We start from the raw sequence: 19,783 nt of genomic DNA on the forward strand, positions 1-19,783 counted from the left end.
ATATTATGCATGTCATAGTCATCGTAAAATAAATATATCTTTCAAATTTTATAGAAAGGATAAAACAACAAATAGATACATATCATTCTGGTCGTCATAAATGTGTGATAGTTTTTTACAATGCATAGGCATGTTTACTAGTTTAAATTAAAAGTTTGGGAAAAACTTGAGCCACGATTGGTTCTCGTATAAGAATGATGTACATATATAATCATGTTTGTTATTACGTACCGTTTTGCATAACAATGATGTGCATAATCATGTCTATGTACGTCTCTCGTTCATTCACGTGTCCTCACGCACGTCACGTCTCTTTCTTCTTGTCGATTTCTCAAAAAAAAAAAAAAAACGGCCGCCTCTTCTCTTCCAACCCTTCTCGATAAGAATGGTGGCAGGGGCTATGTCATTCGTGATGAAAGTGGCGAAGTGATTCAATCAGGGTCTGGAAGGGTGCCGTTTGCAATTAATCCGATACAAATGGAGCTTATTGCAAGCATTGAAGGAGTGAAGGCAGCGATATCCCTCGACGTCAACAATACCATCCGATGCACAACCGGTGGAGTGGGCGATACAGGGTGATGATTTCAGATTTGCAGTGGTGGGTGGCTTAGTCCATGAGCTCAAAGATTTGCACATGAACTTGCTTCTATAGGGAGTAGGAGCCATGATTTAGCGCCCTCGGTGTTGGCCGGTGTGCCAAATTGTATCATGGTTTTGGTGTCAGGTGATTTAGCCGACATGCTGGAGTAATGGAATGAAAATTCCTATAAATAAAAAAAAAACTCTTCTCCTTCTCCGATTCCTCTCTGAGGGAAAAAAGAAAAGAAAAAGAAAACGGTGGCCTCCTCCGTCTGCTCGTTGGACCTGGCGACGTACCAGCGCAGGCGGCCCACCTCCGGCGCAAAAGCCCCGGCACCGCAAATGCGATTATGCGTTCGTTTACCCGGGCATCCGTTTACCGCTGCCGTCCATTCCCCACGTGTGGACTGGATCTATTCTATCACCCTATTGCATACAGTAGCTGTGTCGGATGAAGGAGACGGGGAGGGAGATCGCTAGCGGCGGCCAGATCCCCGTCTCCGCAGCTGGTAGTCTTTTACCCTCGTCCTCCCGGCCGCGGAGGCTGCGGGCAGCTGGCCGAATAGCCGTATCCTTGCCTCCATCTCCCTCCCTCCCCCGATCAGTTCCCGCGCCCAAGTGCGGGCACCTGCGCCGTGGCCATCGGCGTGTTCTCCGCATCCCGGTCGGCCACCTCTACGGCACTGCGCCTGGTGACGGAGGCCGCCGGCGCCGGAGGAAACCCGCGATCTGCCCCGACTCTGAAGGTGACCTCGTCCGTGTCATCACCGCACGCAGCTGGACCTCCATTCAACAGAAGTTAGCCTGCATCGCCATGATCCAGCACAAGGTAATCCCTCTGAGGCACTCCGATACCCAACCAATCATATTGCTGTGTATTTAATAAAAAAAAAACATGCATCTACATCGGGAAAGAAACATAAGCAATTTGCTTTGTGCTAACTTGGTCTCTAAATCACAGTGTACATATACCGAATAGATGTTGCCTACTTGGATATAGGCATATAGCAAACGTAAAAAATTACAATGTCAATACTTGGATATAGGCGTGTAGCACAAATTGCTAGGTTCTTGCTGCTGCAGCAATTCTTTTTCTACATCAGTTGTTGTGCTGCCTCTTCTTACTAACCTTGTAGATTGTAATGTGATGGACAGAATCATTGAATCTGTACATGGGTATCCAAAATCATCTAAAGTAAAGTCTGCACTCATGTTTGGAAAAAAATGTTGCATGGCCCAAATCCTGAATTCATAAACATATTCTTCTAGTTTTATTTTTGGAGATTGGGTTCAGCAAGGCATTATAAAGCCACATTATTTTACCATTTCAATGTTTTCATTCTTTACTCCTTTAGTCCTTCAACAATGTAGACAATAAATATGTGCATATATGAACTGTACTACTTGTAGTTCCCCTAATTTATTTGTGCCTATTCCATGTATTTAACAAAAAAAAAACACTTTGACATTAATTATTATCATGCATGAAGCAGGATGAGTTGACGATGGAATCATAGACCTATGTCATCATCAAGGTCAATGGGTTCCATATCAAGTGCTGGAAGGGGAACTAATGGTTCGGTCTCAGAAAATTAGCCAAGTGAGGATAAGAAGACTGATATTTGTGAAAGACCTCCGGAAGAAGATGGACCCACCAAAGGTTGTTGTTGAGTAAGTATAGTTGTATTGTATGATTGTATGAAGATGCTGTACAAGTTCTGTAACTGTTTTGGATGAAAATAATAGGAGCTATGCATTTTGGAAGCTAGATAGAAGTTTTTATTCAATTTAATCAATGTTCAAAACAAATGCTTGGACTTATTAAGGACAGTTTGAGACTGGAGGCCAATAACAGGAGTTGTAGCCCTTGATATTATTTAGCTCCTTGTAAAAATTTCATGGTATTTAATTGGAGTTATAGTTTGTACATGGTAATCTACTGAATATAACTGCTAGAAGTCTGAATGTAAGTGGATGCCACCTCTTTCTACAGGTATATATCGAGATATTGCATTGATAAATCACAACAGCCACATGCATATGTTGGACTTATATTTTGATAATATCTGCATCCCCGTGCTCTGCACTCCTCATTATGTGCTCGGTGCTCCCGAGGATCAACACATTTCGCACAAATACACTGAATCACAACAATATCAAGTGATGATGGATTTGAGCACTATGAAGTAAGTTTCTCTTATTTTCGTGAATCCATTATATATTTCTTTTTTCGCACCTGGGGCACCATGGAAAAACTTGAGTAGTTACTACATTGTTAGCAGCAATGGATAAAAAAAAATAAAGACTTAGTCTGATATGTTAAGTGTCAAATAATGACATAATTAAATGATTTCAAAACTTTCTAAATGCCTGCACGTTTTTATTGTCATTGGTGCCTAGCTTAAGGGGAATCCAGAGTGGGAGGCATAAGATGATAAAAATATCCAATGAAATCATGGAACCTTAATGAGAATCCAGAGTGGAAGACCGGCAGGCATAATATGATAAAAAATATCCGATGAAATCATGGAACCAAACCATCTCGTGAATGGGATGTTTTGGTAATGTTGTTTATGCAGGAAAGCATGACTGCTTGGGCCAGAGATTGAGCAACAGGCGTTAAGAGGTAGGTGTAGGTTGGAAATAGTGAGTCAGTTGTGCTGATGCATTTCCTGACCTTATTTTGCTGACTTAAATGTTAAGCAAGCTGGTAAGAAAAAACTCAAAAACTATAGCACACTGGAGTAGGCTGAAAATGTCTACAACAAAGCGTCGACCAGGAAATGAATCAAGTGATGCTTCATGTGAATTGGACTAGAATTTAAATGTTTTTGACCCTATTAGAAATTTCTTGAATTTTCGTTAGGCACAAGGGTGGGAGACTGATAATGCTAGAATGGCATGCAGGGGCTAAGGAGGAAGAGGATCGGCCTCTGTGTTGGGGAGGGCCAACTGAAGGCATGAAGATATCCATTTATGAACCTTGGTGGTTGAATACTTGAAGGACTGGAAAGGTAAGAGCTACTAGTTGGAACTGATTATTTGATATATGCGTGGGGGATTTCCTCTCACCAATTGAGTTTTTTTTTTTTTTTTTTTTTTTTTTTGCGTGTGTTTTTGGAAACGGATTCTGTCGCTATGGAAAAAATAATTTATTGGCGTTTCACTTCTGTAGATGCAGATGGTGTAGGGAGTGGCAAGACTAGGGATCCTCGGACTGCGTAGAATGGAACCTAGACCGCCAAGAGTGTTGCTGGCAATTCTTGCCTTGGACCTGCCAAAAAGAACAACCTACGGCTCTGGAGTCTGGACTGGAAGATGAAGGAAGTTCCAGCAGAGTTCTCAAACCTGTTGGTGGACTACTCGCCTCATGGCTTTGCTGAAGAGGGAAAGTGGATTTGTTTTCTTCAGTGATGAATGGTGTCTGTGTAGCTACCGTGTTTGGTGTCTGTGTTGTGCCGGTTGGTTGCTGTAAGGGTGGTGTTACCTGAATGCTTAACTGTTTTTGGTCCTTGTGATATTTTTTTTGAGGAAACTGGAGGAGCCGTAGCTTCTACATAGATTTTTAATAAAAGTAAAAGAACAGGTCCGTAGGTCTGCAAGTTACAACAGGGTTCAAGAAACAAAGAAAGAAATAAAGAAAATAAGGAAGAGAACTGCAATTACAACAGACTCAGGCACCATGATTCAAAGGAGTGAAGAGAGCTTTGCTTTGCCCTGAAAATGAGCAGACGAATTTCTTTTTGGAAAGTATTCAAACTAGACTGAAAACTTGGTTGCAGCCTTTGAAGATGAGATCATTCCTAGCAGTCCAAATTGTCTATCCCATAAGGATTATTGAGTTCATGAAGAAAGGAGAGATCATCTGTAATTTAAAACTTTCCAAGATGTCTGCTAGGCTCCCCTGCGCTTGCACTGTCAAGTTCAATATGCTCCAGCAGTCCCTTGCAAAGGGGCATCCAAAGAAAAGTGAATCAATGTCTCTTCAACTGACTGCTGACATAACACACAGTTATAAGAATCTAAAACCATGTGTCTTCTTCTCAAGATGTTTCTTGTACTTAACCTGTCCTTAATGAGCAACCAAAAAAATACTTTATGTTTAGGCTGACAGAAGGAATCCCAGATCCAGTTATGCATAGGGGGTACGTGTTGTTCACCTACCGAGATTCTATAAACCACTGAGGAAGAATAGGTGCTTGAGGTAGATCCAATGTGCCAAACATCACTGGTTTCTTCCACCTCACCAGCTGACAAGATCAGGTTCAAGTCATGTAGTTGATCAAAAGCAATCGCTGACATGGGTAAGTGAAACAGTTGGTGCAGGTGCTGTTGTTGAGAGATAGCCTTGCCTACTGATAGGGCTTTGTTTTTGGCAAAAGAATACAGTTCTGGAAAGTGGTTGGAGAGCAAGTCATCTTTCCAAACATCTGTCCATAGAAGGCAGTTGTCCCCATTCTTGACAGTTACCTTGGCAAAACTTTTAAAAGTTGTCAGCAGCCTTAAATTCTCCCTCCACCAGAAGGACCCTTCATGGTATGATTAGGGAGCTTGCCATTTGGGTACAGCTTGTCCCATACCAGAGAGACCCAAGGGATGTCATACTTGTTGAGGAATTTATGTAGGTTCTTCAATAGCAGTGCCTCATTTTGTTTTTCCAGGTCAAGTACCCCCAGTCCCCGCTCCTCCTTTGGTTGGCACACTAATTCCCAGGCAGCCTTTGGTTGTTTCTTAGCAATGACCGGGGCATTTGCCCTGAAACTCTACAAAAAGAAGATGGCCTTTGTAATTTTTTGGATGTTGCTGAATGATTTGTTAACTCAATTTCTTAATTATATTAACTATATGCCCCAAATGAAGTACCCATTCTCCTTATTTCTCCATTGAATCAAGAATTCAAGAACTGAACCTAGTTCTCACTGGATTTTTGCAAGAAAGAATACACCAACAAAACCTTCAGACGAACTGAACCTTTAGAGTTAAGACTGAACTAATAAGGAAGAATACAATGCAAGAAAGAATTCACCAACAAAACCTTCAGACGAACTCAGAGTTAAGACTGAACTAAGCAAGAATACAATGCAGAGTTCATCAGAGTTAAGATTGAACTAAGCAAGAAGTTCAAGAACTCAAACTCCCGAGGGCGCGGGCTCGGGCTCACCATCTCCAGGACTAACTGACAAACTTTCTCCCGAGGGCGCGGCCTCGGGCTCACCATCTCCGTCTGCAGCGACCCGATACAGAACCCGCAGCGCGGACAGTGGTGCAGCTGCGCTGCCGCAGCCGGAGCGCCGGCGCCCTTCCCCGCCTCGGCCGCCAGCTTCTTGCGCGCGCGCGGCAACTCGTCGTCGTCCGGGTTCTGTTGGGTGTTGGACGCCGACGCCGCCGCGGCCGCCGTCTTGTTCGGCCGGTCCGGATGATGGGCTTCCGGTCCGGGTGGGCCTGTTTGGTGCTCGCTACCGTGCTTGTCTGGCAACTCGATCGATTGGTGATGGCAGGAGCAATTTGTTTTGGCTGGACGTTTGGTGGCTTGGTGTGGTGAAGATGCGCTAGCTACCTTAGCTAGCGGACAGGTTCCCTGCTGTTCATTCTATTCAGTCACTGTAAATCCAAGGAGGCGGCACACAGTACAGCGTGCACTCGAATCAGGCTTATTACAAGGTGTGTGCCCTTCCGTTTGGTGACTTGGTCTGGTGAAGATTGGGATCTCTTGCTGTCAATCACACAGAGAGCGAATCAGACAGAGTTTTGAAGGAGCACGCAGAACATTGTGACCACGCCGGCGGTGACGCGGGGCTGAACCCCGTGAGGCAGCTGCAGAACGACGTCGACGCCGCGCCAGCGTCGCACAGCCCGAACGCCCCGCACTTGGCGTAGGCGTCGCAGACGTCTCTTGGCCCCTGCCCCTTGAAGAAGGTCTGCCACGTCCGGGTGCCCCTGACCCTGGTGCAGCGCGTATCTGGGACTGTAAGCTGCCTGGAAAGGTTAAGTTCTTTGGTTGGCTCCTATACCATACAGGGTCAATTCTGGTGTAAATCTCTTCCACTGGAACATTCGACCGCTCAAAGACGCCTTCTGCAGAAGCTAGCTGCCCCAAAACTTTGGAGACGTACTGGGGATCACATCTTCGTCACTTGCAGCCGCACCCGCGGAGTCTGGGGTTGTCTCAACATCCAACTGTCGGCTGGGGATCAACGGCAGCCCTGGCTTAGCGGTGAGAGCACCACCTTGTCCCCTGCCGTTCGCATGGACATTATATGTGTTGCTCCTTTTGTGGCGCCTATGGAAATGGAATGCTCGGAATGGCTTGATCTTGAATGATAAGAATGACAGCCCTCAAGATGTGCTTCGTGCTACGGTTCGGGATATTGACTACTGGGCATGCAGGTACAAGAGGCAGAAGCCGGACATTACAGAATGGAGAAACTACATCTCTCTCTGCTGTAATTCTCTGTGAACCTCACCTTTTGTGTTCGCTGTAAGCCGTGATCAATTTTCGTTCAATGAAAATTAAGTAGGTGGAGCATGCTCCCCCGAATTGATCGAAAAAAAAGGTTTACAAGGTGCTTTTGCCAACAGAATGTCACAGCAAGCTTTGACTGACCTTCAGTCAGTGCACCCTATCATGGATGCACAGGAACCTCTCTTAATGACAGTCCGGACAACCTTCAGCCAGGGGCCGGGCTTTGGACCAAAAATCATCTTTCATATGGAAGAATGCAGCTCCACCTCGGTTACAGCTGTTTCTATGGCTGCTTATTGCTTACTCAGAGAAGAATACAATGCCGTTCAAATCTACTCAAAAAACATATACTGTAGTTGACAGGGCAACCTGTGAAGTTTGTGGCCAGGTGAAAGAAACACTGGAGCATATTATCAGTGGCTGTGACTTTCTGGTCTGCATTAGGGTCGGAGTCGACATGCCAGTTGGAAGAAGCACTGGTGAGCGCGTGTTTAGTTCAGGGAATTTGGGAATTTGGGATACTGTAGCACTTTCGTTTTTATTTGACAATTAGTGTTCAATCATGGACTAAATAGGCTCAAAACGTTCGTCTCGTAATTTCCAACCAAACTGTGCAATAAGTTTTTTTTTTGTCTATATTTAATGCTCCATGCACGTATCGCAAGATTCGATGTGATGGATATTGTAGCACTTTTTTAAAATTTAGGGTTGGAACTAAACACGCGCTGACCTCCGTTCTACTGAATGCCCGAGTCACCTTCCCAAAAAACAGTTCAGCATGCTCCTAGGGCTGTGTTGCTGCTTGCTGGCAGCTCTGGAAAAGAAGAAACGCTTTCATCTTCAGAAACGAGGTGCTAGACCTACGGCAAGTGTTGAATTAATTCCTGCAAGAGAGACGCTGAACTCTGGCGGTTCCGTTTGCCAGCGAAAGATAGGATGCTATCTCATGCTTGGGGTGTAGTTTTTGATTCGGCAATTTAGGGGTGTTTGGGACTGCTCTGCTCCACGTTTTCGAGCTCCGCTCCATGTTTTTTAGTTAAATGGTTTAAGCTCCACGCACTCTGTTCGAGGAAAGATGGTGGAGTTGTGAGAGCACCTAGAGAGGCGCTCCAAAAACACCAGTTTTTTGTGGAGCTACTCCACGGTGTAGTTTGTAGAGCAGAGTTTGTGAAGCAGTCCCAAACACCCCCCCGCTTAAGGCCATGTTGTAACCCTCCGTTTGCTAAACCTAATGTTCTAGCAGCGGGCTGTAGAAGGGGCCACAATCATACTAAAATCAGGTGGGTTCCGCCCGTTGATCGTCAAAAAAAGAAATCCACGACGTCCCTGTCGACAGCGAAGCACTTGTGGTGACTTCGTGAATCTCGAGATCTACCGGCTCGATCCTTCGGAGGTGCTCATAGGGCTAGGGTTTACGTACGTGTGTTCATAAGAGGTGAGTGTGCGTGCGTGTGTGGATGTCTACGTTGTACTGTGTAGTTCTAAAAAAATGTTTAAATTAAATGGCAAAGGAAAGAAAGTGAGTCATGATATTTTGAAAGGGAAAGTGAATTACGATTTGTTGGTTGTCATATAAGATTGTTGTACATAATTCCTTGTGTCTCTAATGAGGTTAGTATTTTTAGCTTTGGGGGCAAGGGTAGGGTAAATCCTAGACATTTCCTCCCCTAATTCCATTCCATTTTTGCATCTGAATATTTCTTAGTAGTAGTATTATCGTTTATAATTCTTGGTTAGCCATGATGGCAGAAAACTAGCCGCCATAGGCGAGAAAGGCGATTGACGCCATTTACCGCAAATTCTTTTGGGCCGGCTCAGAGCAATCCGTCCAGGGCAAATGCATGGTCGCATGGCCTACTGTTTGCAAGCCGACACACTTGGGCGGGCTGGGGATCAGCGACTTGAAGCTTGCAGGATACGCCCTTCAGACCAGATGGTTGTGGCTACAGCATTCGGATCAGGATCGGGCTTGGAGTCAATTACCGATCAAAACCGTTCCACAAGTCCAAGCCTTCTTCGAAGCGTCGACCTTCACTCAGATTGGAGACGACCGCCGAACGCTGTTCTGGCAGGACCGATGGATCGATGGTGAATCTGTTAGCGACATTGCCCCATACATTTACCAACTGGTGCCTAGGCGCGTCCGCAAACTACAAACCGTAAGAGATGGGTTGAACAACCGGACTTGGGCACGCTGCATATCCGGGGGACTGTCAATACCGGCGATCTTTGACTACCTGCATCTTTGGCATACGGTGGAGAACACCCAACTCGATGACAGACAGGACCGGATCATCTGGCGCTGGACAGCGGTGGCAACTACTCAGCCAAATCTGCTTACAACATGCTGCATGCCGGTTCCATGCCGTTCCTCGGCCACAGACTCATTTGGAAAACCTGGGCGCCGCTAAGAATCAAGATATTCCTCTGGCTCATCTTCAGACGCCAGCATTGGACCGGGGACAGATGAGCAAGGCATGGCCTAGAAGCTCGGCAACTCTGCTACCTCTGTGATCGAGGACATGAGACCATCGACCACATCCTGGCGGCCTGTCCATTGTCAAGAGAGGTCTGGTTCTACATTTTGCAGGCTCTTGGTCGATAGCTACCACAAGCTGCTGCTACAACAGTGCGCTGGTGGCGGCGACTACGCTCTCTCTTCGATGGTGAGCGGCGATCAGGTTTTGACTCCCTGTTCGCTCTTGTCTCTTGGTAAATCTGGAAGGAGCGCAATGCGAGGTGTTTCAGAGATTCAACAGCGACCATCAACGACCTACTGCAGCTCATCAAGGCCGAAGCCGATCGATGGATTGAGGCCGGAGCAGGAGGCCTGGCAGCCTTTTGGCGCAGACCTAGGGATGCAACGCTCCAACTTGAACTCATGATTGTTAGCTTCAAAACGTAGCGCTAAGAGAAAACTAACGGCCGGCAAAGGTATTCTTGTAATATAAACTCTTCATCTTCTAATATAATGAAAAAAATAATTCTTGGCTATACGTTCAGCAGGGTAGAAACGAACGGTGTGAAAGACTGAAAGTGGTAGAGGCACTGTGCACGTGCACAGGATGCGTAGTCGCAGTGTAGAGAAGACAGAAGAGGTGAGGGTGACGTCTGACACTGTGATTGACCCGGAGCCGGAAGGAAGGGACTAGCGGACAAGGCATGGCACGAAAGAGATGCTTCGCCCACGCGCCGCGCCCGATTTTCTGTTTACCATTTTACATCCCGACGGGAAAAACGGCTGATGCTGATGCTGATGCCGAAGCTGATTTGTTGTGAAAGAAAAATACTGTTGTTTCGTTGAAACGGTACGACTGATAAGTTCAAGCGTAGTACTGACTCTGCCAAGCACTTTTGCTTGCTTGATTTGACGAAGGAGTACACTGTAGTATCTGCAATTCAGCATGCATGATTGTTGATTGGTGATGGAAGCTCGCCGTGCATTATGCCAACTGAGGCCCTGTTTAGATCCCACCCAAAATTCAAAATTTTTCAAGATTTCTCGTCATATTAAATCTTTGCGGCACATACATGGAGCATTAAATGTAGATAAAAAGAATAACTAATTGCACAGTTTGCTCGTAATTAGCGAGACGAATCTTTTAAACCTAAATAGTCCATAATTGGATAATTTTTGTCAAATACAAACGAAAATGCTACAGTAGCCCAAAGCCAAAATTTTTCGCATGGCCTGATCTTGCTTGACCTGGGGAGGATTACGATAAGACTAAGACTGATGGGCAGCAGTAGCAGTGCACTTCATAGGATCTCACGTCAAGCACAGCCATTCTCGTTCACCATGACCATGAGGCAGGCAGGCAGGCAGCAGGCTTCCACTGTCCAGAAGGGACCAAGATCCAGAGCTGAGGCCTTGTTTAGCTAGATGAATTTAGATTTTGGGGCTACTGTAGCACGTTCGTTTTTATTTGGCAAATAGTGTTCAAATATGGACTAATTAGGCTCAAAACGTTCGTCTCGCAATTTCCCACCAAACTATGCAATTAGTTTTTCTTTTCGTCTACATTTAATGCTCCATGCACGGACCGTAAACATTCGATGTGACAGGTACTATAGCAACTTTTTAGAAGTTGGGGTGGAACTAAACAAGGCCTGAGATGTTGTTACCATCCATGCCATGCGTCTCATCCCCGATGGCCCGATGGGGATGGGTGGCGATGAGCTGAGCTGGTGCGTGCTGCCAAAAGCCCAAAACCAACCTCGCCCCCCGTCCTCACTTCCACCCGCGCTGCCTGCCTGCCTGCCTGCGTCTGCATTGTCCACGCCCGTCCATCCTCTTCCTCCCGCGCCGTGCATCTGTCGCGCGCAGCAATTACCAAACCAAACCGAGTCTCGTCATGGATCTGCACTACGGCGCCCGGGTCGGGGAGGCCATGGCAGTGGGCGAGGCGGCCTACATCGCCACCGCCACCGCCACCGCCGGCACCGGACCCACCACCGGGTCCACCGGCGCCGTGGTGGACGTGGTGACCCGCGAGATGGCGGCGCAGGAGCTGGGCACGGTGGTGCAGCTGCACTTCGACAAGACGGTGGAGAAGAAGCGCGCCGCCGACGCGCAGAAGCAGGAGCTGTGGCGCCTCTTCCTCGCCTTCTTCCTCCTCCTGTCCCTCGTTCTCTCCGGCGTCGCGGCCTCCCCGCCCGCGCGCCTCCAGTGCCGCCACCTCTGGGCGCCCGCGGGCCTGCTCTCGCTCGCGCACCTCGCCTTCTACGCCGCCGTCGCGCACCACCTCCGCTGCCTCAACGGATTCCGCTACCAGCGACGATGCCACAAGCTCACGCTCGCGCTCGCCGCCGACAGGCTCAGGATGCTCAAGTCCGCGGCTGAGGTCGTCCCGGCGGCAGACGTCGAGGTGCCGTACCAGGAGCCGCCCGAGGCGTACCTCGCCAAGTTCAGGAGGAGCTGGGCCATCCACTTCGCCTTCCTCATCACCACATTCGCCTTCTCCGTCGCCGCCTCCGTCGCAATCCTCTGCTTCTAGCCATGTAGCCTTCTGCTACTTCTTCTAGTTGTTTTATCTATCTAGGAGGGAGATCCTAGATCGATCTATCTCTCTACCTCCATGCATAATGCATCTAAGTAGAGTAGAGTGTCAATCAGATGACATTTCAGTTTCAGAGGAGATTACCTACCATTCCATTATTTCAGATGACATTTCAGTTTCAGAGGAGATTACCTCCATGCTACAGAGTGTTCAGCTGAGCTGGTTATTGACTGTTCATGCTGAAAAACACTGTTTGTACTGAAATGTTGTGAGAGAAAAATATTGTTTCGGTTGGAAAAATAAGCCGGCTTAAAGTGTAGCCCAACACTGCCTTGTGTAGCAGGACAGGATCTGCAGCAGCTATGAAATGAAAGAGACGTTCAGTCTGTTCGTATATGATCGTGGATTATAAGCTGAAACAGTATTTTTCTCAAATACCAAATCAGCTAGCAGTAAATAATCCATGATCGTTAGATGGCTAGATAAGATAATCCTCTCCTAATTGTGTGTCAGAATCAGAATGATGCTTTTGCTTGGCCCCTGCTATGCTATACTATCAGAGTTATCAGTCAATGTGCAAGTTTCGAGGCCTCTCTTCTCTCTTCTTTCCTTCCTCCATTTTTGTCTTGGGCATTCCTTCCAGAGTTCCAACTAGATTTGTTTTGATTTGATTTACTGTGATTGTACGTGTTAGTACTATAGTAAGCACCGGTACTTTGGACTAAAGCTGCAAGATGGCTGCCACACCGGCCAGCCTCGCTTTATCCCGGCCAAATCATCACAGTACCCTGTACCCACAACATGGAACGGCACATCACCTCTCAGATGGAGCATCAACAAGTTTCCGAAAAAAAAATGCAGGACAGAACAACAGCTGAAAAATAATAACAATACCACACCACAAGTCCACAGCTAACAATCCCATATGCAGTAGGCCTCACATGTTTGTTTCTTAGTATTTTATTTATTTCACTTTTATGAATCAAAGACCCTGTTCGGCTGGCTGAAAAAACGGATGATACTGATGCTGATTTGTTGTGAGAGAAAAACACTGTTTTTTCGTTGAAACGGTACGGCTGGCCAAAATGAAGGAATCAAATGGTACATTTGACATTAGTGTACAAGTTAGTACAACAACACTGGCTCCCATCCTTTCGACGTCGGAGCTTGGCCCTTGGCTATGTAGCTATCTATCTCAAACGAAATGGAAAGTGAAACAAAACAACAGCCGCAATCACCAGTGCCTTCCTTGCTCAGGTGTTCATCCCTTGAGCCTTTCAAAACTGATACACCAAAACAAGTTAACATCCTCCAGTGATAGAAAGATGCAATCATCGTCCGTGCGTAAGGCAGCAACGACACTAAGCAGCCTTGAGGACACTACAGAGTGAATTATACGCATTCACGCACAGCTTAAACTTCTCCTCAGCCATGGCCTGCGCACGCAAGCAAAACATGTGGTATGCCCTTGTTATCATCTGTGCCTTTTTGTATTTATTTGCGAATGGACAACAAACACGCATAATGACTGCATCAGTTTCTGCTATTAACTTTCGGGAACTGAATTTGGTTGCATACACACCTGTGATGACCCTGGGTGCCTGTCAGGGTGCCACCGCAGAGCAGATGCCCGGAAACTGCATGCCAAAGGGGTAATTCAGGTGAGTCCTAGAGTAGGGGTACAACTTATGCATACATACAAAAAAAACATGATAACAGTAAGACAAACAGCAATTTCGGGAAAGGACAACTTACGCAGTTTTAACATCTTCTAGAGTCAGTGGACCACATGGTGGTAATCCAAGGATGACCCTGTGCGCATGTGAACCAGCGCTGGTTGTTTCCCTGCTCTCATTTCCCTCGTTTTCTTCATCTTCGCTGTCACTTGGAATTCTCTGCCTGCGTGATTCACCACCACTCCATCTAAATCTGAACGATTTGTCCCCGAAGTGAAAACCCTCCCACGATATGTGAGACCAAGTAAAACCATGATGTGCACCGAAGATGGCTTCAAAGATGTCATCAGGGTGCACATAATGGTCCTCATGGAAGAAGTTGCAGAACCTTTCCTTGTCCTTTTTACCTGCAAAAGGCAACTGCTCGTCTAAGTGCCATTTTTCATGATCCGCTGCCTAACATGAAGTGGTTCACATGGACAAAGGTGCAAAATCCATGGTAATTTGTACATACTCAATAAATCATGAAAGCTCAACAGGTTTTTGCTAGTAAACAGCACCATAAGACGCATTAACTATCAGTGATGCAGAAGTGTTAGGCAGTATATGATCACACCAACACCGTTTCCATGCCATGTCACTAGATCATATACCAGTCTGAACATAGGAGCAGAGTGAAGGATGCAGGAGCCACCAGAGTAACATATGCATGACTCATGAATGTGCTACATACTGTACTACAGAATAATCCAGAAATGCTAAAAGACCACACGAGTAGCTCCAAGGCAACAAAGCATCAAATGCAAAACAATCATTGGCTTTGTTTCAGTTTAGAGAAACCTACTCTTTCTGTGATTGTGTACACCTTGCCGAGACTTCGATGACCAGTGAGTTTGAGGTCCTTTCCTAAACGTTTTGAACCTCGGAATTGCATGTGAGTTAGCAAAGCTACCTGTGCTTCCATCCTGGAGGGAACACATCATAGGTACATAACAGATTTTAGAAGTTAAAACTGATGATGATCTACTTCATTTGCTAAGTTATATAGATACACACACACATCGCTCCCTTAATAAGCTCATGGAAGAGTGAAAAAAAGTTGATTTATCCCTGAAAAATGAAGGACTACAACAGTCCAAATGACAAAAGTGAAGTAGAAAGTTCACCTGTAAATGAGGTGATGGCTTTCCATAGAGAAGATAATCTTTTAGGGCCTTCTTTCCTTCTGCTCGTTTTTGCCGAACCACATACCTCTCATAATTCTGTTGACATGTTACTGGTCAGAAAAATCTCCTTACCATGCCGAATAACATCACAAAAATAGGAGCTGTTTGTATACATTAGCAACATTTAAGACTAACACCAACGTGGTTCGTGTACATGTAACTGGAAATCTGGCATAAGACACACATGTAAGCTGGTTTGGCATTCGTCAATTACTATATACTATGGCCTGTAAGATTATTACACCTACCGTTCTGTTCTAGTCTAATGTACAAAAAATGCCTATGCCAAAGAACCCTAAAACAAATGCAAATTATGCACCACTAAAACTGTCAAGATAAATGCTCCAGTTCCGCTAACTTTTGTTTTGCAAGATGAGATTGTGGTGAAAAAAACAGAGAGGAATTTTCCCTTCGTAGGAACTAGAGGCACAAGAACCTCCTGCTTCCCATACACATAGAAACTGGTTTTCATGTTTTCATACATACGTCAGTTGGAACAGGAAAGGACTAAGATACTAAACTTCTCCACCTACAGTGCATCAAAGCATGTGAAATTAAATTAATTGATATCCCACAAATATTCCAGATAACCATAGATATAACTAGATGCTCCAGTTATTATATGTAAAGCATGGAAGAAACCTAAGGCAAAAGGTCTAGCTGATATAATAGTACATTATAGTCCTGTTACTTAAAGTCCATTGTCTAAACGAGCATGCATGAACTGTAAGGTGATACCTGGAGAATGTGTGGTCTCTCAACACAAGCTGCTGGTGGCTGACTTCCGCTTTCTGGTGCAAGCTCGTAGGAACAAACAAGCTAGGGTTGCTAGAACGAAGTGGTGGAAATTGGAAGGGGAGGCAGCAAAGGTCTTTAAGGAAAGGGTTATTGATGAGGGCCCTTGGAAGGATGAAGACGATACAAACAACATGTGGGAGAAGATGGCAACATGCGTTCGGAAGGTTGCTTCAGAGGTGCTTGGAGTGACCAAAGGGAGTGGATGCGACTCGAAAGATGCTTGGTGGTGGAATGAAGAAGTGCAAAAGGCTATTAAGGAAAATAAGAAATGCTATAAGCGCTTGTACCAGGACAAGTGTGCAGACAATATAGAGAAGTACAAGGTGGCAAAGAAGACTGCAAAACGAGCGGTGAGTGAGGCAAAGGGTCGTGCCTATGAGGACATTTACCAACGTTTGAGTACGAAGGAAGGGGAGAAGAACATTTATAGGATGGCTAGGGCTCGCGATAGGAAGACAAGGGATTTCAATCAAGTTAAGTGCATAAAGGATGAGAGAGAGCAGCTCTTGGTGTAGGAGGATGAGATTAGGCATAGATGCCAAGAGTATTTTGATAAATTATTCAATGGTGAGAACGAGAACACCAACGTTCAGCTGGACGACTCGTTTGATAACACTAATAGGCGCTTTGTACGGAGGATTCAAAAATCGGAGGTCAGAGAAGCCCTGAAAAGGATGAAAGGGGGCAAAGCGATGGGCCCGGATGGTATCCCAATCAAGGTGTGGAGATATCCCGGGGATATAGCTATAGTATGGCTAACCAAGATGTTCAACAATATCTTTCGATCAAACAAGATGCCTGAGGAGTAGAGAAGAAGCATATTGGTACCAATCTACAAGAACAAGGGAGACATCCAAAGTTGTACTAATTATCGGGGAATTAAGTTGATGAACCACACTATGAAGCTATGGGAGAGAGTCATCGAGCAGCGCCTGCGAGGAATGACGTAGACATCTACGAACCAATTTGGTTTCATGCCCGGAAGGTCAACCTCAGAACTACAGAAGCAATCTTCCTAATAAGACAAGTTATGGAACAGTTCAGCAGAAGAAGGACATACACATGGTTTTCATTGACCTGGAGAAGATTTATGACAAGATACCAAGAAATGTTATGTGGTGGGCTTTGGACAAATATAAAGTCCCATCAAAGTACGTGACCCTCATCAAGAACATGTACACTAATGCTGTGACTAGTGTTCGAACAATAATGGTAACACAGCTTACTTCCCGATTAAAATAGTACTTCATCAAGGGTCAGCCTTGAGTCTGTACCTCTTTGCTTTGGTAATGGATGAGGTTATCAGGAACATTTAAGGGGATATCTCTTGGTGTATGTTGTTCGCTGATGATGTAGTGTTAGTGGACGAAAGTCAAGCAGGAGTAAATAGAAAACTAGAGTTGTGACGGCAGACCCTTGAGTCTAAAGGTTTTAGATTAAACAGAACTAAAACTGAATACATGAGATATGACTTTAGCGGAGCTGCACAGGAGGAGGGAGATGTGAGTTTGGAAGGTCAAGTAGTGCCTAAAAAGGACACCTTTCGTTATCTAGGATTGATGTTACAGAGAGATGAAGATATTGATGCGGATGTTAGCCATAGAATCAAAGCAGGGTGGATCAAGTGGCGACAAGCTTCTGGCATTCTTTGTGACAAGAGGGTACTACAAAAGTTAAAAGGCAAGTTTTATAGAACGGCGATTAGACCGGCTATGTTATAAGGAGCAGAATATTGGCCTACAAAGATTCGTCATGTTCAACAACTGAGTGTTGTAGAAATACGTATGTTGCGATGGATTTGTGGTCACACAAGAATGAACCGAGTTAGGAACGATGATATACGTGACCGCCTAGGGGTAGCACCAATTGAAGAAAAGCTTGTCCAACATCGGTTGAGGTGGTTTGACCATGTCCAAAGAAGACCTTCAGAGACACCAGTGCATTGTGGAGTCCTAAGTCAAGCTAATAATGTGAGGAGAGGTAGAGGTAGACCGAAATTGACATGAGGGGAGGCAATAAAAAAAGATTTATAAGCTTGGGATATACCTAGAGATCCATGTTTGAATATGAGTGCTTGGAAAGCAGCTATTGATGTGCCTGAACCGTGACTAGGGACTCTTGGTAGATTTTAATTTTAGTCTACCCCAACTTACTTGGACTGACAGGCTTTGTTGTTGTTGTTGTACTTAAAGTCCACTGTCCTTTAGTAATTGAGCGTCACTCCTGTAAATGCTAGTAATTTTCTTGCATAAGGCATTAAGTTGAAGTGCTATATTTTGGTTCAACTGTTGTAAGATAAGGGATCGCATAGGCTTCAAAGCTGATATATCTTAACAGAGGGAGGAGTCAAAACATACCCTGGATGCCTTCCGTGCTCCTGTTACGCTCTGCACAACGTTTTGGCAGCAGGAAATCTGTCAGCATGTAAATTATATGCGTAGAACTGCCCAGGAAAAAAAGGAGATTTTTTTTTTTTCACATAGCTACTAATGATATGCATACCCCTACTAATGACTAATAGAGAGAAGTGTCTGATGAAATAATATCTCATGGTATGAAAGGAGTGTCATATCAATCATCATGTATTAAGTTATTTCACATTTCAGTGTCTAATGAGTGGCACCGCTGAATGAAATTATGGTGTAACAAATTGAATGTGTGATCATCGTAAGATGAAGGCAGATATGTAAAGAGTGGAGATTCATGGTTGACACGTAGTAGAAGCCATTGGCCATAAGGAATCATGACCGCTGGCACTCGGTGATTTGGAATTTGGCCACTCGAGATGCTGAACTATTGTGATTTTGATGCATCCTGTGCTGATGCTTGGTTTGGAAATCCAAAACTACTTTGTCTGGTGGAATAAGCATACGCGAGCAACAGTTTGGAGCACATTAGGCACATGATCAGTGAAAAAACACCCAAATTATAGCAACGAATAGCATTGCTCTATGGAATCTTTATCTTTCACTTAATTATAATAAATTAATTAATGTGAGATGAGGATCGTGGAGCAAAGAGAGAATGGCGAGAAGCGAGGGAGGGAGGGAAGGACCTTGTGGCAGTCCCATTTGTTCCTCCACTTGGCGAAGGAAGCGGGCGTGCTGTGGAAGGACGAGGAGGCGCCGGCGAGGCGCGTGGGGTCGCGGAGGTGGTTCCCCAGCATCGGCAGGGTCTTCATCGTCCATGGGGAGGCGGCGGCGGCCTGCATATCGTGCCCGCGTCTGTAGTTTGTTTTGCCGGTTCCCCTCCTTGGCCTGGCCGCACGCAGAAGCAACCGGAGGCGAGGAGAGGAATAGGATCTCTTCTCTAATAAAGGTGGTGACTTTCTCCTGTCGCCGCCATCGCCATCGCCAGGGATAGCGTATTGCCGGCCGGCCGCCGGAAGGAATGGAACTTTAGGCAGCGCGCATCGCGGGAGTCCGCATCTTTCCCTTGGCTCGCTTTCTCCGCTAGTATCTATGAATCTATCTCGTCCCTCCCTCCCTCTCGCCGGTCGCCGCCGCTCTCGGTTCTCCCTCCCTCTGTTTCTTGTCTGGTGCGGTGCGCTAGGCTGGCGCACGGGGAGGGAGCGGAATCTCCGCAACCGACGAGGCGACGACGAGCCGGAGCCGGAATGGTTGGATCCGGTTAGGCCTGTATTCGATCGAGTAGGCCCAGATTCGTCGAGGACCAAGGGCAACATCACTGTATTGGCCCAGATCTAGTGTAGAAGTTCCATTCTTGGGCCGAATTTGTCTCTGTCTTTGTTTTGTTGTTCCTTTTCCAGCGGAAAGAGTCTATTTTTCGTTTCTCAAAAAAAAAAAAAAAAAACTATCGCAAAAGTCACCTCCGTAAGCTAGAAAACCGGACATAACTTCTCTCCACCTTTTCAAACCGAACGTATGACCCTAGGTGGTTTTTCTTTTATATTTATTTCGACCAAATCTTTGAAAAATCATAATAAATTACAGAAAAAATCATAAAATAAAAAATCCAATTTTGTTGGACTCCACATGAGCATATCTACACATTAAACATATGATATGGTATACTTTAGTA

General features: G+C 45.5%; 2 protein-coding genes and 1 long non-coding RNA gene across 4 annotated transcripts; 2 read left to right on the plus strand and 1 right to left on the minus strand.

Annotated features, from left to right (window-relative positions):
* Positions 1-855: 855 nt before the first annotated feature.
* Positions 856-4,916, plus strand: LOC136497356 (uncharacterized). Of its 2 annotated transcripts, none has more exons than XR_010769284.1 (5): positions 856-1,408; positions 2,073-2,250; positions 2,573-2,765; positions 3,487-3,593; positions 3,755-4,916. It is a non-coding gene; the product is annotated as an uncharacterized lncRNA (long non-coding RNA). The 2 variants fall into 2 exon arrangements; XR_010769285.1 differs by having other exon boundaries at positions 2,073-2,239.
* A 6,331-nt stretch (positions 4,917-11,247) lies between these two features.
* LOC136495165 (uncharacterized) lies at positions 11,248-12,337 on the plus strand. The gene has a single exon (XM_066491155.1). It carries the CDS (start codon positions 11,398-11,400, stop codon positions 12,037-12,039), a length of 642 nt encoding a protein of 213 aa, XP_066347252.1. The 5' UTR covers positions 11,248-11,397; the 3' UTR covers positions 12,040-12,337.
* A 756-nt stretch (positions 12,338-13,093) lies between these two features.
* On the minus strand, positions 13,094-19,318 carry LOC136497039 (uncharacterized). Its single transcript, XM_066492827.1, has 7 exons — positions 18,798-19,318; positions 18,100-18,129; positions 14,885-14,980; positions 14,563-14,683; positions 13,798-14,125; positions 13,625-13,679; positions 13,094-13,478 (listed from the first exon to the last, which is right to left on the minus strand). Exons 1-7 carry the CDS (start codon positions 18,951-18,953, stop codon positions 13,404-13,406), a joined length of 861 nt encoding a protein of 286 aa, XP_066348924.1. The 5' UTR covers positions 18,954-19,318; the 3' UTR covers positions 13,094-13,403.
* Positions 19,319-19,783: the final 465 nt, after the last annotated feature.

Source organism: Miscanthus floridulus, chromosome 12 (assembly GCF_019320115.1).
Source record: "Miscanthus floridulus cultivar M001 chromosome 12, ASM1932011v1, whole genome shotgun sequence".
Lineage (NCBI taxonomy): Eukaryota > Viridiplantae > Streptophyta > Magnoliopsida > Poales > Poaceae > Miscanthus > Miscanthus floridulus.

Excerpts from the sequence above, each read along its gene's own strand:
- LOC136497039 (XM_066492827.1), bottom strand. The coding sequence starts at position 18,953 with ATGCAGGCCGCCGCCGCCTCCCCATGGACGATGAAGACCCTGCCGATG. Across the intron at positions 13,680-13,797 it reads CTAGAAGATGTTAAAACTGC|TTTCCGGGCATCTGCTCTGC; the intron begins GTAAGTTGTCCT and ends TTTGGCATGCAG. Across the intron at positions 13,479-13,624 it reads GGCACCCAGGGTCATCACAG|GCCATGGCTGAGGAGAAGTT; the intron begins GTGTGTATGCAA and ends TTGCGTGCGCAG.
- LOC136495165 (XM_066491155.1), top strand. The coding sequence starts at position 11,398 with ATGGATCTGCACTACGGCGCCCGGGTCGGGGAGGCCATGGCAGTGGGC.